Source organism: Bombina bombina, chromosome 4 (genome assembly GCF_027579735.1).
Source record: "Bombina bombina isolate aBomBom1 chromosome 4, aBomBom1.pri, whole genome shotgun sequence".
Classification (NCBI taxonomy): Eukaryota; Metazoa; Chordata; class Amphibia; order Anura; family Bombinatoridae; genus Bombina; species Bombina bombina.
This window is the reverse complement of record NC_069502.1, coordinates 992,852,034-992,875,332: the sequence shown is the minus strand read 5'-3', so window position 1 is coordinate 992,875,332 and position 23,299 is coordinate 992,852,034. Positions and strand designations below refer to the sequence as shown.

The window sequence follows — 23,299 nt, the reverse complement described above, 5'->3', positions numbered from 1 at the left end:
TTTTCATGTTTGTAAGGTTTTTCTCTGACTTTTAATATATACTTTCTCAGGTTTATAGGATTTTCTTGGTTGCCAGATTACAAAAACAAATTGTTTTAAATACTCTGTGTTGTATGTTTTAGTTTTTTTAATGATAAGGAACACGTGTAAATGTGCCTGTCTGTTATACAGATCAGACTAGCAGAGCAGCATTTTTAATTCTATACTTTAAAGAAGTTGTTAAAACTTATAGTAAAAAGAGAAACAGGAGCACTACAGCTGAAGGTGGATGTATAAACTCGTTATGTATAATTAATATATAATTCCAAATAAAAGGAACAATAATAATAAAGTATAAATAAATGGCTATGCCAAATTTATTAAAACATTAATGAATTAGTGCACATAAAATAAAAACAGATTACTAGCATACACGAAATTTAAAAATGGACGTCTCCGTTTAAAAAGAAACAAAAAAGAAAAAATGTAAAAATGTTGCCACCACATATAAATCGAAAAAATAAGTCCATAAAAACTCCAAGACAGAGTAATGAAAATTCTTGAGAACAGTTCCAAGTAGTGCGGTAACTATTACCTTGTGTATTCTGGATAGCAGTCCAAGATGGAGCGGCTAACAGCTGTAGAACCTCCGTCAGTACTCGCAGACGTGACCGTGAGACGTCACTTGTGTTGGAGGTGTCCCGTAGTCCCAATCTTATTGGTCTGTTCAGCTCTACCGGCCAGAGGTGTGTATATGCCGATTCCAATATACGTAATGTATCCGCTCTTAAGTGCCTTTAGCACGCAGGATACCTGTTGTTATTAGAAGTCTGTGAAATCTGCACAGGAGGTAATTCAGGACAATAAGACAAAAGCGCCACACACTTAGTCAGCGGTCTGTTCAGTAGTTGTATATGAACAAGGAACGCCAGGTGTCTTGTTTATTCTATAGCTTGTCAGGTATGCCATTCAGTTTCAGTGCTGCAACGACTTCATCTTGATAAAGCCCAACAAGCTTGAATGTAGTCAAAACCTGGTTGACTTCTCCCGTAGTCGTTATTGTTTTTGCCGCCGCCAGCCCTATGAATAGGGCTGGCGGCGGCAAAAACTATAATGTCTACGGGAGAAGTCAACCAGGTTGACTTCTCCCATAGTCGTTATTGTTTTTGCCGCCGCCAGCCCTATTCATAGGGCTGGCGGCGGCAAAAATAATAACGACTACGGGAGAAGTCAACCAGGTTTTGACTACATTCAAGCTTGTTGAGCTTTATCAAGATGAAGTCGTTGCAGCACTGAAACTGAATGGGATACCTGACAAGCTATAGAATAACCAAGACACCTGGCGTTCCTTGTTCATATACAACTACTGAACAGACCGCTGACTAAGTGTGTGGCGCTTTTGTCTTATTGACCTGAATTACCTCCTGTGCAGATTTCACAGACTTCTAATAACAGGTATCCTGCGTGCTAAAGGCACTTAAGAGCGGATACATTACGTATATTGGAATCGGCATATACACACACCTGGCCAGTAGAGCTGAACGGACCAATAGGATTGGGACTACGGGACAGCTCCCACACAAGTGACGTCACATGGTCACGTCTGCGAGTACTGACGGAGGTGCTATGGCTGTTAGCCGCTCAATCTTGGACTGCTATCCAGAATACACAAGGTAATAGTTACTGCACTACTTGGAACGGTTCTCAAGAATTTTCATTACTCTGTCTTGGAGTTTTTATTGACTTATTTTTTCAATTTATATGTGGTGGCAACATTTTTACATTTTTTCTTTTTTGTTTTCTTTTTAAACGGAGACGTCTGTTTTTAAATTTTGTGTATTCTAGTAACCTGTTTTATTTTTTGTGCACTAATTCATTAATGTTTTAATAAATTTGGCATAGCCATTTATATATACAGGTGGCCCTTGTTTTACAACGGTTCAATTTACACCATTTCAGAATAACAACCTTTTTTTCCAGTCATGTGACTGCTATTGAAAAGCATTGAGAAGCAGTGCATTTATTAAAATAGCCAGTAGGTGGAGCTGCCCGTTTGTGTTGCAGCAAAGCCAAGCAAGCTGAAATTAATCAGTTTAACCAGATCTGAGCTATAGAGCAGATTTCAAAGGAACAAGAGCTCCCTGTCTATAAATCAGTCCAGATTGAAATGCATAGAAAGAACTGTTTGCAAAAAAAATGCAGATGAAGTCTGTGTTGTGTGATTACTTTATTAGTTTTATAATGCTGTTTAGCACATGTTTTTGTTCATTTAACTTCGTTTAATTATATATTCTGTGTTGTGTAATTATTTTATTAGGTTTATAATGCTGTTTAGCATTTAAAGTCTTCATTTCAAAGCTTTAAAAATAATGTACTAGGTGTTACTTATGACAATTTTGAGAGGGGTCTGGAACCTATCTCTCTCACTTCCCATTGACTTACATTATAAACTGGGTTTCAATTTACAACGGTTTCTATTTACAACCATTCCTTCTGGAACCTAACCCCGACGTAAACTGAGGGCTACCTGTACTTTATTTTTATTATTCCCTTTATTTGGAATGAATTATATATTAATTATACATAAAGAGTTTATACGTCCACCTTCAGCTGTAGCGCTCCTGTTTCTCTTTTTACTATATCCTATTTTTTACCTATTGTGAGGGACACTTAGGTGTTCCAGGAGTTTGGTGGTGCACCCAGCGCACACTAATATATGTTTTGTTAAAACTTATACCTTTGTGAAATATTTTCTTTTACAAGATATGATGAGTCCACGGATTTCATCATTACTTATGGGATATCGCCTCCTGGTCAGCAGGAGGAGGTAAAGAGCTCCACAGCAGAGCTGCATAAATAGCTCCTCCCTTCCCCCCCAACCCAGTCATTCTCTTTGCCTGTGTTAGTGATAGGAGTGAGGTAAAGTGAGGTGTTAGTTTAGATTCTTCATTCAAGAGTGTTTTTATTTTTAAATGGTGCCAAAGTGTGCTATTTTATTACAGAGCAGCTTCTGATAGTCTTTTTAGGCTGTGCAAACTGGTGGATTTTTGTCTCCACTGCGCCTCCCATGATTGAGCTGCGTTTCTCCTTCAAGATGGAGACTATTCGGAAAATTCTTCCATTGATCCAGGAGGGTCAATATATGACTACCGTGGACTTAAAGGATGCATATCTGCATATTCCTATCCACAGAGATCATCACCAGTTCCTGAGGTTTGCCTTTCTGGACAAGCATTTTCAGTTTGTGGCTCTTCCTTTCGGACTGGACACGGCACCCAGGATCTTCACAAAGGTTCTAGGGTCTCTGCTGGCGGTTCTTAGACCGTGAGGAATCGCGGTGGCGCCTTATCTGGACGATATTCTGATCTAGGCGTCGTCTTATCAGTTGACAAAGTCTCATACCGACATGGTGATATCCTTTCTAAGAACTCACGGGTGGAAGGTGAATCTAGAAAAGAGTTCACTAATTCCACAGACAAGGGTTCCTTTCCTGGGAACTCTAATAGACTCTCTATCCATGAAAATCTTCTTGACGGAGGTCAGAAAGTTGAAGATTCTGAATACATTCCGATCCCTTCAGTCAAATCCTCGGCCATCAGTGGCTCAGTGCATGGAGGTAATTGGATTGATGGTGACGGCAATGGACATCGTTCCGTTTGCTCGTTTTCATCTCAGACCTCTACAACTGAGCATGCCCAGACAGTGGAATGGAGATAATGCAGATTTGTTTCCTCAGATAGATCTGGATCAGGAGACAAAAGACTCTCTTCTTTGGTGGTTGTCGCAGGATCATCTGTCCCACGGGACGTGCTTCCACAGACCCTCATGGGTGATCGTGACAACGGACGCCGGTCTACTAGGATGGGGTGCAGTCTGGAATTCCCTGAAGGCTCAGGGTGTGTGGACTCGGTCGGAGTCTCTACTTCCAATCAATATTCTGGAGTTGAGGGCAATATTCAATGCACTTCAGACTTGGCCTCAGTTGGCTTCGGCCAAATTCATCCGATTTCAGTTGGACAACATCACGACTGTGGCTTACATCAATCATCAGGGAGGAACAAGGAGTTCCTTAGCGATGACAGAAGTATCCAAGATAATTCGGTGGGCGGAGGCTCACTCTTGTTATCTGTCAGCAATCTACATCACAGGAGTGGACAACTGGGAAGCGGATTTATTGAGCAGACTGACTTTTCATCTGGGGGAATGGGAACTCCATCCAAAGGTCTTTGCCACCCTGATTCTCAGATGTGGCAGACCGGAGCTGGATCTTATGGCATCTCGTCAGAATGCCAAGCTCCCGAGATACGGATCCAGGTCCAGGGATCCTCAGGCCGAATTGATAGATGCCTTGGCAGTGCCTTGGTCGTTCAACCTGGCTTATGTGTTGCCACCGTTTACTCTTCTTCCCTGGGTGATTGCTCGGATCAAACAGGAGAGGGCTTCAGTGATTCTCATCGCTCCTGCGTGGCCTTGCAGGACTTGGTATGCCGATCTGGTGGACATGTCCTCTCTGCCACTGTGGAAGCTTCCATTGAGGCAGGACCTTCTTATTCAGGGACCCTTCCATCATCCTAATCTAGTTTCTCTGCAGCTGACTGCTTGGAGATTGAACACTTGATTTTATCTAAGCGAGGGTTCTCTGATTCGGTCATTCATACCTTGATTCAGGCACGTAAGCCTGTTACTAGAAATATTTACCATAAGATATGGCGTGAATATCTTTATTGGTGCGAATCCAAGGGCTACTCATGGAGTAGGGTTAGGATTCCCAGGATTTTATCTTTTCTCCAAGAAGGATTGGAGAAAGGGTTGTCAGCAAGTTCCTTAAAGGGACACTGTACACAAAAATTTTATTTTGTGATTCAGATTGAGCATGAAATTTTAAGCAAATTTCGAATTTACTCCTATTATCAAATGTTATTCATTATCTTGGTATCTTTATTTGACATTTAAGAATGTAAGTTTAGATGCCGGCCCATTTTTGGTGAACAACCTGGGTTGTCCTTGCTGATTGGTGGATAAATTCATCCACCAATAAAAAAGTGCAGTCCAGAATACTGAAACCAAAAAAAAGCTTAGATGCCTTGTTTTTCAAATGATGATAGCAAGAGAACAAAGAAAAATTGATAATAGGAGTAAATTAGAAAGTTGCTTAAAATTGCATGCTCTTTCTGAATTACAAAAGAAAAAATATGGGTTCAGTGTCCCTTTAAAGAGACAGATTTCTGCTTTGTCTATTTTGCTACACAAGCGTCTGGCAGATGTTCTCTTGGAAAGTTTTATTTTTGGTTGCTATTTCTTCTGCTCACAGAGTTTCTGAGCTTTCGGCATTACAATGTGATTCTCCTAATCTTATTTTCCATGCAGATAAGGTAGTGTTGCGTACCAAACCTGGTTTTCTTCCTAAGGTAGTCTCTAATAAGAATATTAAACAGGAAATTGTTGTTCCTTCCTTATGTCCTAACCCTTCTTCTAAGAAGGAGCGTCGGTTACATAATCTGGATGTAGTCCGTGCCTTGAAATTCTACTTACAGGCGACTAAGGATTTTCGTCAAACATCTTCATTATTTGTTGTTTTTTCTGGGAAACGTAGGGGTCAGAAAGCTACGGCTACCTCCCACCCTTTCTTTTTGGCTTAGGAGTATCATCCGTGTTGCATATGAGACTGCTGGACAGCAACCTCCAGAACGAATTACGTCTCATTCTACTAGAGCTGTGGCTTCCTCATGGGCATTTAAAAATGATGCTTCTGTTGAACAAATTTGCAAGGCTGCAACTTGGTCGTCTCTTCACACTTTTTCCAAATTTTATAAATTTGATACTTTTGCCTCGTCCAAGGCTGTTTTTGGGAGAAAGGTTCTTCAAGCAGTGGTGCCTTCCGTTTAGTTCACTCCCGTGTCCTATAGCTTTGGTATTGTATCCCATAAGTAAGGATGAAATCTGTGGACTCGTCATATTTTGTAAAAGAAAAGGAAATTTATGCTTACCTGATAAATTTATTTATTTTACGATATGACGGGTCCACGGCCCACCCTGTCATTTTCTAGACAGGCTTTTATTTTTGTTAAACTTTAGTCACCTCTGCTCCTTGGCTTTTCCTTTCTCTTCCTAACTTCGGTCGAATGACTGGGTTGGGGGGGAAGGGAGGAGCTATTTATGCAGCTTTGCTGTGGAGCTCTTTGCCTCCTCCTGCTGACCAGGAGGCGATATCCCATAATTAAGGATGATATCCGTGAACTCGTCATATCGTAAAAGAAATAAATTTATCAGGTAAGCATAAATTTCCTTTTTTTTGTCATGCACTCTCATAGAACCATATAATTACTTGAGGATATATGACTTCTGTCTGTTGCAGTAAGTAGAAATGACTCCCAGAAGTCTGAGAGGGAGGAAACCTCCCCTATATATAACCTCTCTTGTTGCTTTTTATGTTAGCTCGGTTTATACCTATTTTGAATAAGTTAGATTGGACTGAAGTTCATTTGCAGTGTATGTGTTTGTTATTTTACGCAGTTTAAAGAGTGTCCTGCACTAAGAGGGGTCAGTCACTGCCTGACCAGTGTTGGTGAACCCACCTATGACCTTGAAAGTGTTCTGAGTAAGAAATAAAAATAAAGCTTTAGTCTAGGGATCAAAAAGACAATGGAAATACAAGGTTAAAAAAACTGTGTTTTTATACCACAAAAAAATAAAGCAACTGTAAATGGTGATTGCATACAGTATCGGTAAATATTCAGTAAAATACCTACATGGGGAAGATAGACATAAAACATAGCACTTGCCAGGTGAAAAGCATTTGAAGGTTGCACTTGATCTTCAGACCTTGTGTTGGATATTAGTTATGAGGAAGAAATCTTGAAAATATCTGCTTAGGGATATTGGATATTGCTTCTTTAGTAGCATGTTAACTCAAAGTAGACATACAAAGATTGTGTAAAAAAAAGCTATCAACTTACTAGAGCGCTTAAAAATTCTCAGTGTTGCCCCTTCATACAGCTAGATAACAGAGCAGACATTACAGAAATTAGGTTCGTTTGTCACATAATTTTGCACTTATCATGGGAAATAAACTTATTGCAGCTAGATTAGATGTCTCCTAGAAACACTTCAAAGGCAAAACTGCTACTTTGCCTTCCTGTACAGAATTATGCTTTGACATGAATTAATGGACCCTGCACAAATAAAGTTTTTTTTTTTGTTTTTTTTTAAAAGGTAAAATCCTTTTAAAATGATGAATAATACTTATTGCAGTGGTTTCTATTAAGTATATCCCACTGATTATTCCTTTTTAATTACAACAATGAAACACTGTTGTATATCCCTAAACTTGTGACATTAATCTACACTATATGGCCAAAAATATGTGGACACCCATACTTATAATAAAGTTCAGGTGTTTCAGCCACACCCAATGCTAACAGGTGCATACATTTCAGCATATAGCAATGAAATCTCCATATTCAAACTCACAGTACAATGGGTCATAGAGCTCAGTGACTTGAAACGTAGTATTGTCATTGGATGCCACCAAAATTTCTGCCCTAGTAGATTTGTCCCGGTCAAGTGCTATTATTGTGAACTGCGGAAGCATCTAGGAGCAACAACAGCCCAGCCACAAAGTGGTAGACCACGCAATCTCGCAGAGCAGGGCTGCCGAGTGCTGCAGCACGTAGTGTATAAAAACCAAATATCATCTGTTGCATCACTCACTACAGAATTCCAAATTACCTCTGGAAGCAACATCAGCACAAGAACTGTGTAACTGGAGTTACATGAAATGGGTTTCGATGGCTTAGCAGCTTTACACATACCTCACATCAACGTTAGCTGGAGTGTTACAAAGCATGCTGCCACTGGACTCTGGAGCAGTGGAAACGTGTTCTCTGGAGTGATGAATAACACTTTACTATCTGGCAGTCTGATTTGAAGAATCTGGATGTGGCAGATGCCAGGAGAACGCTACCTACCAGAATGCATAGTGATTACTGTAAAGTTTGTAGAGGTTTGTCAGGGTTTGGACTAGACTCCTTAGGTCCAGTGAAAGGGCATCTTTATGCTACAGGATATGTATTTTAGACAGTTGGGTACTTCCAACTTTGTGGCAACAGATTGGGAAATGCACTTTACTGTTGCAGTATGACCGTGCCCCTGTGCGCAAAGCAAGGTCCATAAACATATGGTTTGATGAGTTTGGTGTGGAGAAGTAGAGTGGACTGAACAGAGCCCTAACCTCAACCCCATAGAACACCTTTGGAATGAATTGGATCGCCAATTGTGAGCCTAAAGTTTTCATCCAACATCAGTACCTTACCTCACAAATGCTCATTTTGTCAGGTGTCTATATACTTTTGTCCATATTATTTATGTACCCATTGTCCTATCTATCTTCTTGTGTATAAAGAAATGCATATATCTTGCTTTCTGAAATTTCTATGCATTAAAAAGAGACACAGTATATAAACCATGAGAAAAGTTTGCATATTTCCTTTCTACTATAATTATTTATACGTATTCTCATGCCTGTATATTATATGACGAATTGGACAATAATGATTTGGAAAAATGTAAACATGGCTATGTTGATTTTCTAGATTTGTAAACCTTGTATGACTTTCGATCCATGTTTTGTATTAAGCTGATTTTGATGTAATACCTTATTGTCTTTTTCAATATAACAATAAAAATTTAAAATAAAAAAAATTAAAAAAAAAGAGACACAGTATATAGTTATATAGTTGATTCTAATACTAAATTAATTTGACCTTTACATATTTGAATATAACATTATTAGGTTGTGCTTTCCAATGCATCATTTTAACAATGTTAACATTTTTAGATGGAAGATTATGAGGAAGAACCCATCTTAAGGCCTGGATGTAAAGAATATTTTTGGCTACTTGGTAAACTAATTGATAATATACATGTGAAAGATGCCAGCCAGGTAAGGACGCTGTTGCCTATCTTTTGTAAATGTAATTACAGTGTTTTAATATAGGTATTAGAAGCTGCCCCACTCCAGCTTGAAATTTCCTTTAAAATATCATAATTGGCTGCTTTATTTAATTATAGGGAAAAAATAATTTTCTTTTCTTTTTTTATGGATTGTAATAGCATTAAACGGATATGAAACTCATTTTTTTTTCTTTTATGATTCAGATAGAGCATGCAATTTTAAGCAACTTTCTAATTTAATCCTATTATCTATTTTTCTTTATTCTTTTGGTATCTTTATTTGAAAAAGAAGGAATATAAGCTTAGGAGCCGGCCCATTTTTGGGTTCAGAACCCTGGGTAGCTGATTGGTTGCTACATTTAGCCACCAATCAGCAAGCACTACCCAGGTGCTGAACTAAAAATGGACAGGCTCCTAAGCTTACATTCCTGCTTTTCAAATAACAATACCAAGAGAACAAACAAAAACTGATAATAGGAGTAAATTAGAAAGTTGCTTAAAATTGCATGCTGTATATGAATCATGCAAGAAAAAAAAATTGGGTTTCATGTCCCTTTAACTATATATTTGTTTTATTGTACTATTTTAACACCTTTTGTATTTATGTGAATAGTAAATTGTTTTTGTGTTGAGGGGTTTATTTTGTTTATGCTTTATATGTTTATATTGTAGTAAACTTTTTTTTTTATCTTAAACTTTTTCTCATTTTCACTTGTTTAGTAATATCTACTTCGCTTTAAAGTTTTTGTATTGATTTAACTGGTGAAGCGTTTTGTTTTTATATGTAGACAACTCTGCTGGATTTGGATGCCTTAGCAAGACATTTAGCTGATTGCGTTCGCAGGTTAGCATATATCTTATTTTTCCAATATTAGATCTAAATAAACTGTTATCCATTAATACAATATTTGATAATGTGTGTACTGGTTGAAAATATCATACTTTCAGACAGTTTGTTCACTTTTCTCGTATTTTTAGAGCACAAGCTATGAATAGCTTGCTTTTGTGCGTGAAGCTTTGTCTGTGTTCTCTCTTTTTATTTTTTAATTATGTACCAGTCTTGTCTACTTCTAATTATAATGATATAAACCAGTAATTTTCTTCATAAATGGAAAGAGTCCACAGCTGCATTCATTACTTTTGGGAAATAAGAACCTGGCCACCAGGAGGAGGCAAAAACACCCCAGCCAAAGGCTTAACTACTACTCCCACTTCCCTCATCCCCCAGTCATTCTTTGCCTTTTGTCCCAGGAGGTTGGCAGAGAAGTGTTAGAAGTTTTTTTGTCTCTTATGGAGGGTAGTAATCTTTGGCATGGGACGGGAGTTTTAAGTAATCGTATCAGTCTCTCAGTGAGGGCCTGGATGAACGTTAGAGTCTGCAGATGCAGGGAGAGTCTTTCTGTGAAACAATCCTCATATTAACAGCTCCACAAGCAATCAGCGTTGTCGAACTTCGCTTCGCTGCCTGCTTTCTTCTCTCAAGTCCATGGCGGAGGTGCTGCTACTATTCATCACACTTGAAGGGCAGTGTTCCTGTTCCACAGCGTAGATTCCGGTAAGATCGTTTCATTTACTTCATCAGAATGTACTGTAATTTATTTGTTTTCCTGTAAGGATCTCTCTTGCGGGACTTATTAAGTATATTTATAGGGCCTCAGTGAGGCTCCTTTGGTATGTTGGAATCGAGGGTTAATATCTCCTGAGGGGGATTATTGAACAAGGGTTTTTTTAATCTTGTTTGTTATGTGATTCAATCTGCTTATGTGTAGTGTTAACTGGTCTCTTGGCTTAGAACATAAAGGCCTTTGGAAGTGACGCAACCTTATGGTTGGGCACACTTTTTTTTTTGACTATACGGTTCACCTTGTGACTGGACATGTTTACATTCTGGTTTTCCATTTCCGCATTCCTGACTGTGTGGTGACTGAAAAATTTGAGTCTGCTTGTGTCTGGTTCTAGGAGGTGGTGAGTGCCCCAGCCATTGTGAGTGTCGGTGCCGTTTAAGTTTTCTCTTAGTCCATATATTATTGTCAGAATACTTTTGTGGTTAACCTCTGAATTTGGAATTTAACAGATAGGAAGAAATTTATAAATGTGGTTATGTAACACAAAGTTAGTCACTGGTTCGCCTAAGTGACTAACTGTGTGTGTTAATATTGCCCAAGTAACTAGTATCACATATATATACTTATTTTGTATGTGATGTGAGTTTAGAGGGCATAGATAGGAGTTACAGCACATAAGATTATACTTGTAGCGTGGAGAGCGGTACAGCAAATTGACAATAACAAGTATGACTTGTAAGAGCAAAGTCTATTAACTCAGTTAGCGTTTTAGGTAAGAAGGCATAAACTTGTAACAGTTCACTGTTATACAACCTGATCCCAGAGCGTAGCGTGGAGAGGTTACTGCAGTCGGCAACATCTGATGACGTCAGCCGAACAAACAGTGTGAGGCGAGAGACAAGGTAGGAGCTGCGTCGCACAGAGAGTGGATGTGACAGGCAGCAGATTCGGCAGCAATTAGGGAGATCCCGGTGAGACGTAACTCAGAATCCGGTATATGCTTGCTGTGGTGTGGCGAGATGGCAAGGGTTTTACTGAGCTAGTACAGATTATGCTAGCAGACAGGTAAATTAACCAAGCAATGATGAGTGGAAGAGGAGGTGCTTAAATACCACTGAGTAAGAGTGGAAGATGAATCCTTAAAGGGACAGAGGAGGTAAAAACCCTGACAATTATATTCTCTATCTAGTTATGGAGGATTCTGATACTAAGACTGTTCAATTTTCATATTCAGATTCTTCATCTTGTGAAGAATGCGAATTGGCCCTGTTGACACAGGTCAATCAGTTATGTTCGATATGCCATATTAGAGCGCCCTGTTCCTTGGGCTCGGGGACTCAGGGGTCTGCTGAGCCATCTGCCTCTGGAGGTTCTGTCCTCTGAGAGGCAAGTTCCCTACCGCTCCCTACTACTACACATGCGGGTAACCCAGATTATGTTTATCCCTCCCTACAGGGCGGCTTGTTCCCCCCCTCACTTTCACATATTTTTGGCGTTTCTGTGTCTGCAAAGTCCAGATATTTATTTGCGTTTGTGCTCGTGCCCGATCTACCAGCCTTGGGTGGGCCTATACAGGGCCTATACAGTTCCCTGCGGGTGTAGCTGTCCCTGAGTGTTGTGCCTTTCGTTACAGAATAGCACGTCTTCGCGTTTTACTCAGACATGTTTTTGAGTTATTAGAGGATCCGATCCTTAACGGATATGGGAATCCGCAGTCTTCTACTTCAAATCGCTCACCTGATTAGACATGAGGGGATGACGTAATTTTCAAATTGTCTGCTTATTGAGATCTTTGCCAGTTTTTGTTGGAAGATTGGGGTCCCGTTTTGCTGGTCCTGCAGGTATGCCTGCTTTCTTCCTGGGCGTTAACCTACGGGTTGCCTTATTTCTTTTTTCCGGTTAGGATGTCTTTTAATTTCGATTGTGTTTCCTTCGGGAACTTCTAGGATCGATTCTCTCTGGATGCTTCTTCAGAAGTTTGTTAAGGGACACGTTAGTCCTAGGTTTGTCTGTTCTATCTTCCCTTTTGAGGGAGGATTTAGCCAACTTGACAGTTATGACCCCAGCTGCTGCTGCTGCTGGGATTCAGATCTTCTGTCCTACGACTTATTCAGACACGTGGCGCCTGTTCTGCCTGGCTGGTCCAGTGGGGCGCTGAGTGCTAACATTGTTTGTGTGTTTTCTTGTTTTTCTTTACAAGTTCAGCTAAACACTCTAAAAGGATCCGTATATCTGGGGGGATTGTGTCAGTCCTTATTCAGCATTTAATCTGGTGACCGGTTCAGAGGAGTTCCACTGCGTCACTCTCTTGGCTCCGATTCCTCTGGGCCTAGAGTTTCCTTCCTCTCTTGGAAAGCTTGTGGGCTTAGTGCCCCCTTACCACTGTTTTGAGCGGTTTGGCCTTTTGAGACCCTGGAATTGTCCTTGGACTTGTTCCTGTTGTGGTTCTCTTCTTGAGACCTTTTGGACTTCGTCGGTTCCTTCGGGGGACCTGGTTAGCTTCAAGAGTTGGTTCCTTTGTAGGGACATGGGCTGTGGGGTCTCCTTGAGCTCTGTTTAGGGTTTCTTCCCTGGGGCTGGGGGATGCTCCGCATCCTTCTTTCATCATCTCCTCCGATTGTTTGGGGGTAATGTGGAGACTAGCCTTTGTTCAAGTGACTTTGTCCTTGAGGTATCCCCTTGTTTTTGGTCATAGTGTGGCTATTGCGCCTAGGGCTCTAGTGACCTTGTTTCGGTCTTTGCTTCCTTAGCTCCTTGGAGTGTTGTACCCTGGCAAGGGGTGGTCTCATCTCTGGTCGGGACTTGCGAGTTTTTCTCGTTGTCCATTTTACTTTGGACATTGTATGGTATCTCCTGGGGGTCTGGTTTTATATTAGATGGGGGATTTCAGTTTCCGGGTTCTTGTTTATTTGGGGGCTCGGACCTCTCCTCGCTCTGGTTCTTCCGGTGGCTGAGGTTTTTCTCAGCGTTTCCTTTGTGGATCCCGTTGCGGGTTGTACCGGACTGTTAGGATTTAGAGCTGGTCCGGGGTTCCCCAGTTCCATGAAACTTTGGCGGTGTCCTTTGGTTGGGCTAGTTGAACTGGTTCAGTTGATCAGATTTTTCTGGGTGCCGATGCCCCCCGGGGCTTGCCTTTCGCCTTGGTCGGTTTCCCTTGGTCGGCTTGCTAAAAGAGTGTGATGGCTTTGCTGCTCTGCAAGCAAAAGGGTTCACTGTGGAACCACTGCAGCTATGGCACCTTGATCTGTGTGCTAGCTAGTTAAATTCTTCAGGGATTCCTTCCAGGTCAGGGCATTGGAGATTTGTTCTCTAGGTTCATCCTATGGCTGTGTCCTCGGGGCAGGTGCTCTGTCCTTCCGGCCTGCTTGCCGGCCCCCTTTGTCTTGGGGGGGGGGTAGAGCTTATATCCTTTTTTTTTTGGAAGTGTGGTCCCTTTCTTAGGGACGACCTGCCTTCAGGAGGTTAGGAAAGCTGGGTTAACCTATTGCAGGGAGAGATACCCTCTCTGGGTTGTTCTGTGCATTTGGAGAGCTGCTGGCTCCAGCTTGAGTCTATGTTGGGCCTTTAGCTAGATCTCTAGGTCTACGGCCTTGTCGATGGTCTCCATGTGGTATTTCAGGTTGGCACCCGAGCACTATGTAATGGCTGTGCCATTTTTTCCGCTCGTTGTTTGAGCCTGGGGTGTTTCTGGTCCCCTGGTTTCAGACCTGCTGATGCTTGGGTTGGCCCGGCTGGAGGTAGGTCCTGAGATCCGTTGTTCTCTCAGATCCTTGGGGCGCATTGGTCCTCGTTGAGGTTCTGGGCTCTCCTTTATTTTGTGACCTATGGGTAGGTATGGCGGTTTCGGTTGCCTAGAGTGTGCCTTCTTCTAGCAAATATTTCTTCTGTGTCATCCTGAGGATGGCTGCGTGTTCTTGACTCAGGTGTTTACCTTTGTCTGGGTCTGCTACATGTACTTTTGCCTGAATCCCTCAGGGTTCTGAGTTTGAATGCTGTTCTCCGTTTTCAGTTGCTTCTAGGCACTGGTTGCTCTTTGAAACCAGCTACGGCTGTTTGCGCCCTGATCGAGTGCTAGCTAGCTGTTCCAATCCTTGCAGGAGGTTGGGAGAACTCTTTCTCTTTTTTGCTACCAGTTCTGTACCTTGTGGTTCTATTTGGATTGGGCGTTGCCTCCCCTTGTTGTCAGATCCATTTAGGTCTTGCGAGCTTGGTTTGATGGGGGGTTTTCCTTTTATAGAGTTTGTGGTAACCTTTCGGTTTCCATTTGGTTCTTCCTTGCCTTATTCCTTTGGGAGTTTCGGCGGGGGTTCCCTTCGCTAGTAAGGGGTGTGTGGTGGGGGACCGACTGTTGGGCGACGGTGTCTCCCGGAGGACTGTTGGCTCAGTTGCGTTTGATGTTGCGGTCTCTAGCCAGGCTTCCGGGCTATCTGCTGGTCAGTGTTCTTAGGGCCTTTTCCCTTTCTGTTTTCTCGACTTTGGACGAAGAGTTATTTTTTTTTTTGTTGGGTAGTATTTTCAGGCATGGTACCCTCAGAATGGGCCGCCTATTGTACCCTCCCATTTTGGCATTCAGTGTCCTCTATAGCTTGGGTATTGTTTTCCCAAAAGTAATGAATCCAGCTGTGGACTCTTTCCATTTAGGAAGAAAACCATAAATTATGCTTACCTGATAATTTTATTTTCTTCCGATTAAAAGAGTCCACAGATCCCCACCCGTATTTTTTAATGTGGGGCGTCTTTGTTTTATTTTTTTTATTCTTTTGGCACCGTTTCACCCTGATATTCTTCTTCTGTTCCTTGTTCCTCGGCAGAATGACTGGGGGATAAGGGAAGTGGGAGGGGTATTTAAGCCTTTGGCTGGGGTGTCTTTGCCTCCTCTGATGGCCAGGTTCTTATTTCCCAAAAGTAATGAATACAGCTGTGGAATTTTTCCATCTGAAGAAAAGAAAATTATCAGGTAAGCATAATTTATGTTTTATATTGATTTCCAGCAGAGACGTTGTGGATTATCATGATGGGAACATAGAAGATGATGGTATGACTGGACTCTTAAGGCTCGCAACAAGTGTCATCAAACATAAACCCCCTTTTAAATTTTCCAGAGAAGGACAGGTAGTGTAGCTTAGCTTTTCAAGCAGTTTGTAGTGTTCTTGATCATCAACTAAAGACTGAAATACTCTTTTTTTTCAGGAATTCCTTCGAGATATTTTTAATCTACTTTTCCAGTTGCCAAACCTTAAAGACAAACTACAGCCAAAATGTAAATCTCATTCTTCCAGAGCTGCTGCTTATGACCTCCTGGTAGAAATGGTGAAAGGCTCAGTGGAGAATTACAGGCTGTTACACAACTGGGTAATGGCACAGCACATGCAGTGTAAGAGTTAGATCATTCATTTTATTTTAACACATACAAGAATGATTAAGTTCTCCATTGTTGTGCATCAAAAAATGTAGTTTGTTGTGATTTTATTTTTAGTTTATTCACTGATTTATAGATATAAATAAGTAGAGTTATAGCAAAGCTCACTTTGGTCACTATGGCATGCTGTGTGTATATATAGCTTTAATCAATAGTAATGTCCTTATAGTTGGAACATATACATATGCAGTGTCAGGGCTGTTGATATTACAAAATGTTAAAATTGTGAAGTTTCTTTTTTTACCACCATAGTATGACATGTTTTATGTTTATGTATTTGTTTAGGCAAGTGATTTGAAAACCAGTATGTCTCAGATGGACACGTGTGGCTTCCTAGTTTGTTTGAGAACTGCATAGTATTTTAAAAACCTTAACATAATTGTGGAACCAATTTATTTAATTACTCCAATTGGAATTTAATAAGGGGGGGGGATGGGGGGGGGAATGGGACATGAAATATAGTTCAGTGGGGTTAATTAGAGAAATGCATAATCTAGGGAGCAAATTTTAAATTGTGAAACTTTGAGGGCCACTAGTTGTCCATTGTTGGTTTAATCCTTAGGACTATGGTACTAATAGTAATCCTCTAACCATATGTTAGTGCTCTTATATGTTAGGAAATGCACATTTTTAGGACATAAAATATAACTTTTTTTAAAATAAAAAAATCACATTATTTTATCTTCAGCTTCTGAGAAATAGAATGTTAACTAGTATTTTTTACTTATAAGGTAAATTATTTCTCCACCCACAGAGAATAGTTACAATGTCTTAAATTTGCATGTCCTCATGCTGTGTAATGGTGATAATGGCTTCAACTATAATTGACTCACAGTGATAATAGATAACCATTCACTGTGTAGTAAAATTTCACCATATTTAACCTTAATTGTCACTCCTTCCTCTCATTTGGACATGGTAGAACAAGCACACTTTTCAGCAGTACTGTGCAGCAAGTTCAGTTAAATTTCACCATACATAATACCTTTGCAGGGGTTAAACCACAGTTACAGTATATACAAGCAAAAGCTCAATAATAAAATGCTCTGGCATATTAGAGAATTTTCTTTTTGCACTTTTATCAAATATGCAGAATCTGAGTTGTGGAGGGAGGGGGATGCTATACATAGAAGTGAACGAGACTTGATATGGTTAAAGGGACATGTTATTCATATGCTAAAGCACTTGAAAGTCATGCAGCATATCTGTAAAAAGCTGACAAGAAAATTTCCTTCTTAATATAAGGAGAGTCCACGGCTTGAACCTGGCCAAAGGTAAAATACCTCTCCCATTTCCCCCATCCCCCAGTCATTTTTGCCTTTCGTAACAGGAGGATGGCAGAGAAGTATCAGAAAATTTTGGAGTTGTTCCTCAGAAGGGGTATATGCCCTTTGATATGGGACTGGAGTTTTAAGTAGTCTTGTCAGCCTCTCAGTGAGAGCATTGACGAAAGTTAGAGTCTGGAGATGCAGGGAGAGTCTTCCTGCAAACCCATCCAGACTGCCTGCTAACAGCTTCTTAAGCAACCAGTGTTGACAAGTTTCACTGTCTGCTTTTTCTTCACTCAAGTCCATGTCAGGAGTGATGCTACAAGGATGTCACACTTGAGAGGCGGTGTTTCTGTTCCACGGTGTAGATTCTGGTAAGATCGTTTCAATTTTTACATATGTTGAAAACGCTAGAAGACAGGGTCACAGTGTGGCTTCTTTTCTTCCTAATTGGAAAGAGTCCACAGCTGCATTCATTACTTTTGGGAAATAAGAACCTGGCCACCAGGAGGAGGCAAAGACACCCCAGCCAAAGGCTTAACTACTCCTCCCTCTTCCCTCATCCCCCCCAGTCATTCTTTGCCTTTCATTCCAGGAGGTTGGCAGAGAAGTGTCAGAATTTGTTTTTTCTCTTATGGAGGGTACTACTCTTCGCAATGGGACAGGAGTTTTAAGTAGCCCTATAAGCTTCTCAGTGAGGGCCTGGGCGAAAGTTAGAGTCCGGAGATCCGGACGGAGCTTCCCTTTGCGACACCATCCCGACTCAGATTGACAGCTCCTATAGCAATCGGCGTTGACGAGTTTCACAGACTGCTTCTCTCAAGTCCATGTCAGGAGCGATGCTACGACCTGTCACACTTGAAGGGCCGTGTTCCTGTTCCACGGCGTAGATTCTGGTAAGATCGTTTCATTTTTTTATTACATGATGTTAACACAGAAGACAGGGTCACAGTGTGGCGCCTTTTATCTTTATAGAATTAAGGGTTAATATCTCCTTAGGGGAATTATTGAACAGGGGGGGAATAATAATCTTATATGTTAATTTGATTTCATGCTGCTTTATGTGTGAGATGTTATGGGCTCTTAGGCTGTTATGGTATATGCAGGTTTCACTTTGAGAGCCATGCAGCTTACAAGCTTGGCGTGCTTTCTCATAGCAGGGACAGTCCTGCATTGAGCACTATGTGATTCATTCCCTCTTTCGTGACTATCAGAGAGGAGTCATACATCTCTGTACCGTCTTGGTCATAGGAGGTGGTGAATGCCCCAGCCATTGGGGTATAGAGGTAACCCGTTCTCCGGGGTTATTGCACTAGTGATGGCGGATTCGGTTTCTTTAGAGGGCACTACCGCTATTCCTAACGAGCAATTCCTGTTTATATGGTGAGGCCCTAGTTCCCCCTCTCAATTATGTTCCATATGCCTTGATAATGTGATAATATCAAACATGTTTGATATCACAGAGCCTTCCACCTCTGAGGAGTTGTCGTTCAGTGAGGTGCGTACCCTACATTGTTATCTCTATACACATGCATTTTTTCCGTAGCATTGCTGTTCCTCCATCTGGAGGGGGCGTTTTTCTCCAGACGTTACTGTTCAATTCAGACGGCGGTGTGTTCGGACTTAATGCTTTACCTCGCCCTACTAAGCGCAAGTGAAAGTTTAGATATTGCACTCCTTCCCAGAGTACATCAAATCATTTCAATTGAAAAAAGGTTTTTATTGAATTTTCCAGTTTTAAAAAAAATTCCATCAAATTTACAATTTGTACAATACTTTACAATTCTTCCCTCTATTTCCTGTGAAGACAGAGTTTATACAGTGCGAACGTGTAGATTCCCAATGAGACATTTTTATTTCTAATTCCCTGTAGGGGGGGAGCCCAGCCTAAAAGAAACCTGTGTATGTATCAGTAAACTATCCTAAAAGCTCACCCCCTGCCTCGGGAAATCTGGGACTCAACCCTAAGGAAGGATAAAAGGAAGTGTGATATGACCTACCCAGACAAGCTGGGCTGGAGCGGAGGAGGCAGAGGATGCAACCGACCCCATAATCCCTATCAGGAGTTAGAGTGCCCCAGTGATCTGTTGTCTGTTCTTACTCTCAGTATACATAATCCAGGGTTCCCAAACCAGTAGAAACTGCTCTTTATTACCCATTATATCTGCAGATGCGCTACTCATCTGATAATAGAAATCAATCTTGTTCCTAATTATCGAAAATTCCTGAATCACTGTCCTCCAGTATCTTGCTATACTTAATTTAGTTATAGTACATATGAGCGCCACTAATTTATTTGCTCTAGAGTTCAGGTCTGGGAGAGGCTCGTATAACAGTGCCTGAGTAGGGGATAAAATAATTCGCCTATCCAAAATTTCACTCAAGATGGCCGATGTTTGGGACCATATATTGGATACATGGCAACAATGCCACCACATATGGGGATTTGTACCTTTCTCAGCGCAACCACACAGACAATTACTGTTAGTATGCTCCTTATTATGTATCCTAGAAGGATGTAAATACCATTGAAAAGCTACTTTAATAAAGTTTTCCTTTAGATGAGCACATATGGAAAAAGAGGTACCAGATCTCAAGGTATTACACCATTTTTCTGCCGACCAGGTAAAATTAAAGTCTGATTCCCACTTCATCATGAATGGTAGTTTACATAAAACAGGAGGGGTATTAAACTGAATATATAGGTTAGAGAGAGCCCCTCTTGTCCGTCCAGAAGCCAGACAAATTCTCTCTAGATAAGAGCTAGTAGTTAATTTATTATTGCCTAGAACCTTATTTACTCTGGCTCTTAGTTGAAGGTAGTGAAACCAACTAGATCGCTCCTGCCTATTAAGTTCAACATATTGTTGAAAGGTTAGTAGCTTAGTACCTATTAACGGATCTGCAATACGATATAAGCCTTTATTTGCCCGCTTCTCCTGTGTATTTTGATCATAATTAGTAGATAGCGTTACTAATGGGGTCGCCTTTGACCCCTTTTGTAGAATGGAATATTTGGCAGTCAGGGATTCCCACAATGTCAAGTTATGAAATATGGTAACAAAAGATCTCCAGTTAGGGGGTCTATCAGTTTTTGCGGACCAGAGCAGTTTATAAATGGGATGTATCATCATCATATCAGATTCTATTTGAACCCATTGAATCTTATCTAATTGGTTATGCCACAAAGAGGATTGTGCTATTCTAGCTGCGTAGTAATAAGCAGTTATGTCTGGGAGCCCATCCCTCCTCCTGTTTTATGCCTAGTAAGGGTTTGTTTGTGAACTCTGGCCCTTTGGTATTTCCAAATAAATGCTATCAAGTCCTTTTGGATTCTCTGTAGGGTTAAAATGGGTGCATTTACAGGTAATGAACGGAATAGATATAAAATCTTGGGCAAAACTGTTATCTTAATTGTTGTCAGTCTACCATAAAGAGATATATTAAGCTTATTCCATCTAGATAGCAGACTTTTAATGTGTGTGAGTAGAGGTGTATAATTTAATTTATATAGGAGATCCAAATTGCTGGGGATAGTGATGCCCAAGTACTTCATGCCCTTGTCTGACCATTTAAAGTCAAAATTCTGCGCCAATAATTTTTTTTGTTCTGGTAGATGTATACTAAGCGCCTCGCATTTATCATTGTTAATCTTATACCCTGAAATTTTGGCAAACTTATTTATAGTTGAGTATATCAGAGGAAGAGAAATCATAGGTTTGGTGATTGAGAGGATAACGTTGTCCACAAACAAGCTAATCTTGTGTTCCTGATTATGTATTTTAATCCCAGAGATATTCACATTTCGCCTAATACAAGCTGCTAAAGGTTCGATACATAATGCGAATAACAGCGGGGACAGTGGACATCCCTGTTTGGTTCCATTAAGAATTTTTATAGGAGAAGATTTATAGCCTGCTATTTTGATAAAGGCTGATGGATTTGAGTATATTGAGGAAACAGCTGCACAAAAGTTGACCGCAAACCCCATAGCTTTCAACACTGAATCTAGGTAACCCCAGCTTACTCAATCGAATGCCTTCTCTACGTCTAATCAAAGAAACAGAGAAGGCATGTTTTGCTTTGAGGAAAAGTCTATAAGGTCTATAATTTTACGAACGTTGTCAGGGGCCTCTCTATTATGAATAAATCCCACCTGGTCCTGGTGGATAAGCTTTGGGAGTATATCATTCAACCTACTTGCTAAAATCTTGGTAAATAACTTACACCTAGATTTAGAGTTCTGCGTTAGCCGTCAAAAGCCGCGTTAAGGCGTCCTAACGCTGCTTTTTACCGCCCGCTGGTATTTAGAGTCAAGCAGGAAAGGGTCTAACGCTCACTTCCCTACCGCGATTCCAGGCTACCGCAGATCCCCTTACGCCATTTGCGTATCCTATCTTTTCAATGGGATCTGCCTAACGCCGGTATTTGGAGTCTTGGGAGAAGTGAGCGGTAGACCCTCTACCGACAAGACTCCTAACGCCAAAAAAAGTCAGTAGTACTAACACCCATAAACTACCTATGTACCCCTAAACCGAGGCCTCCCCACATCGCCGCCACTATAATAAAAAAATGTAACCCCTAATCTGCCGACCGGACACCGCCGCCACCTACATTATCCCTATGAACCCCTAATCTGCTGCCCCTAACATCGCCGACCCTTATATTATATTTATTAATCCCTAATCTGCCCCCCCCAACGTCGCCGCTACCTTACTACACTTATTAACCCCTAATATTCCGACCGGACCTCGTCGCCACTATAATAAATATATTAACCCCTAAACCGCCGCACTCCCGCCTCGCAAACACTAGAATAAATAGTATTAACCCCTAATCTGCCCTCCCTAACATCGCCACCACCTACCTACAATTATTAACCCCTAATCTCCCGCCCGCACCGTCGCCGCTACTATAATAAAGTTATTAACCCCTAAACAGTTAACCCTAAAACCCCCCCTAACATAAATATAATTTATATTAAACAATATAATATTCCTATAATTAACTAAATTATTCCTATTTAAAACTAAATACTTACCTATCAAATAAACCCTAATATAGCTACAATATAACTAATAATTACATTGTAGCTATTTTAGGATTTATATTTATTTTACAAGCAACTTTGTATTTATTTTAACTAGGTACAATAGCTATTAAATAGTTAATAACTATTTAATAGCTACCTAGTTAAAATAAATACAAAATTACCTGTAAAATAAATCCTAACCTAACACTACACTATCATTAAATTAATTAAATAAAATACCTACAATTACCTAAAATAAAATACAATAAAATAAAATATTCTATAATACAAAAAAAACAAACACTAAATTACAAAAAATAAAAAAAGAATTACAAGCAGTTTTAAACTAATTACACCTAATCTAAGCCCCCTAATAAAATAAAAAAGCCCCCCAAAATAAAACATTCCCTACCCTATTCTAAAATACAAAAGTAATCAGCTCTTTTACCAGCCCTTAAAAGGGCTTTTTGCGGGGCCTTGCCCCAAAGTAATCAGCTCTTTTGCATGAAAATAAAAATACAATACCCCCCCAACATTACAACCTACCACCCACATACCCCTACTCTAACCCACCCAAACCCCCTTAAAAAAAACTATCACTAACCCCCTGAAGATCTCCCTACCTTGAGTCGTCTTCACCCAGCCGAGCCGAATTCTTCATCCAAGTGGAGCAAGATGATGTCCTCCATCCAGGCGAAGTCTTTTGATCCAAGCGGCAAAGAAGAGGTCTTCCATCCAGGCGATGTCTTCTTCCAAGCGGCATCTTCTATCTTCTTTCTTCCGGATCCATCTTCATCCCGCCGACGCTGAACATCCTCCTTCCCCGACGGACTAACGACGAATGACGGTTCCTTTAAGGGACGTCATCCAAGTTGGCGTCCCTTCAATTCCGATTGGCTGATAGAATTTTATCAGCCAATCGGAATTAAGGTAGAAAAAAATCAGCCAATCAGATTGAAGTTCAATCCGATTGGCTGATCCAATCAGCCAATTGTATTGAACTCGCATTCTAGTGGCTGATCGGAACAGCCAATAGAATGCGAGTTCAATACGATTGGCTGATTGGATCAGTCAATCGGACTGA

The 23,299-nt window shown here is 40.7% G+C and overlaps 1 protein-coding gene across 3 annotated transcripts in view; it reads left to right on the top strand.

The window, feature by feature from the left end:
* Positions 1-23,299, top strand: part of USP34 (ubiquitin specific peptidase 34) — a 1,226,195-nt gene that overhangs the window by 816,336 nt on the left and 386,560 nt on the right. For 2 of the 3 annotated variants that reach the window (XM_053712051.1, XM_053712048.1), the window contains 4 exons: positions 8,816-8,920; positions 9,720-9,775; positions 15,488-15,608; positions 15,687-15,870. In XM_053712051.1, the coding sequence (XP_053568026.1) occupies positions 8,816-8,920; positions 9,720-9,775; positions 15,488-15,608; positions 15,687-15,870 (466 nt within the window). The remainder of the gene's footprint in view (positions 1-8,815; positions 8,921-9,719; positions 9,776-15,487; positions 15,609-15,686; positions 15,871-23,299) is intronic. The other variant, XM_053712050.1, reaches the window with a different exon arrangement.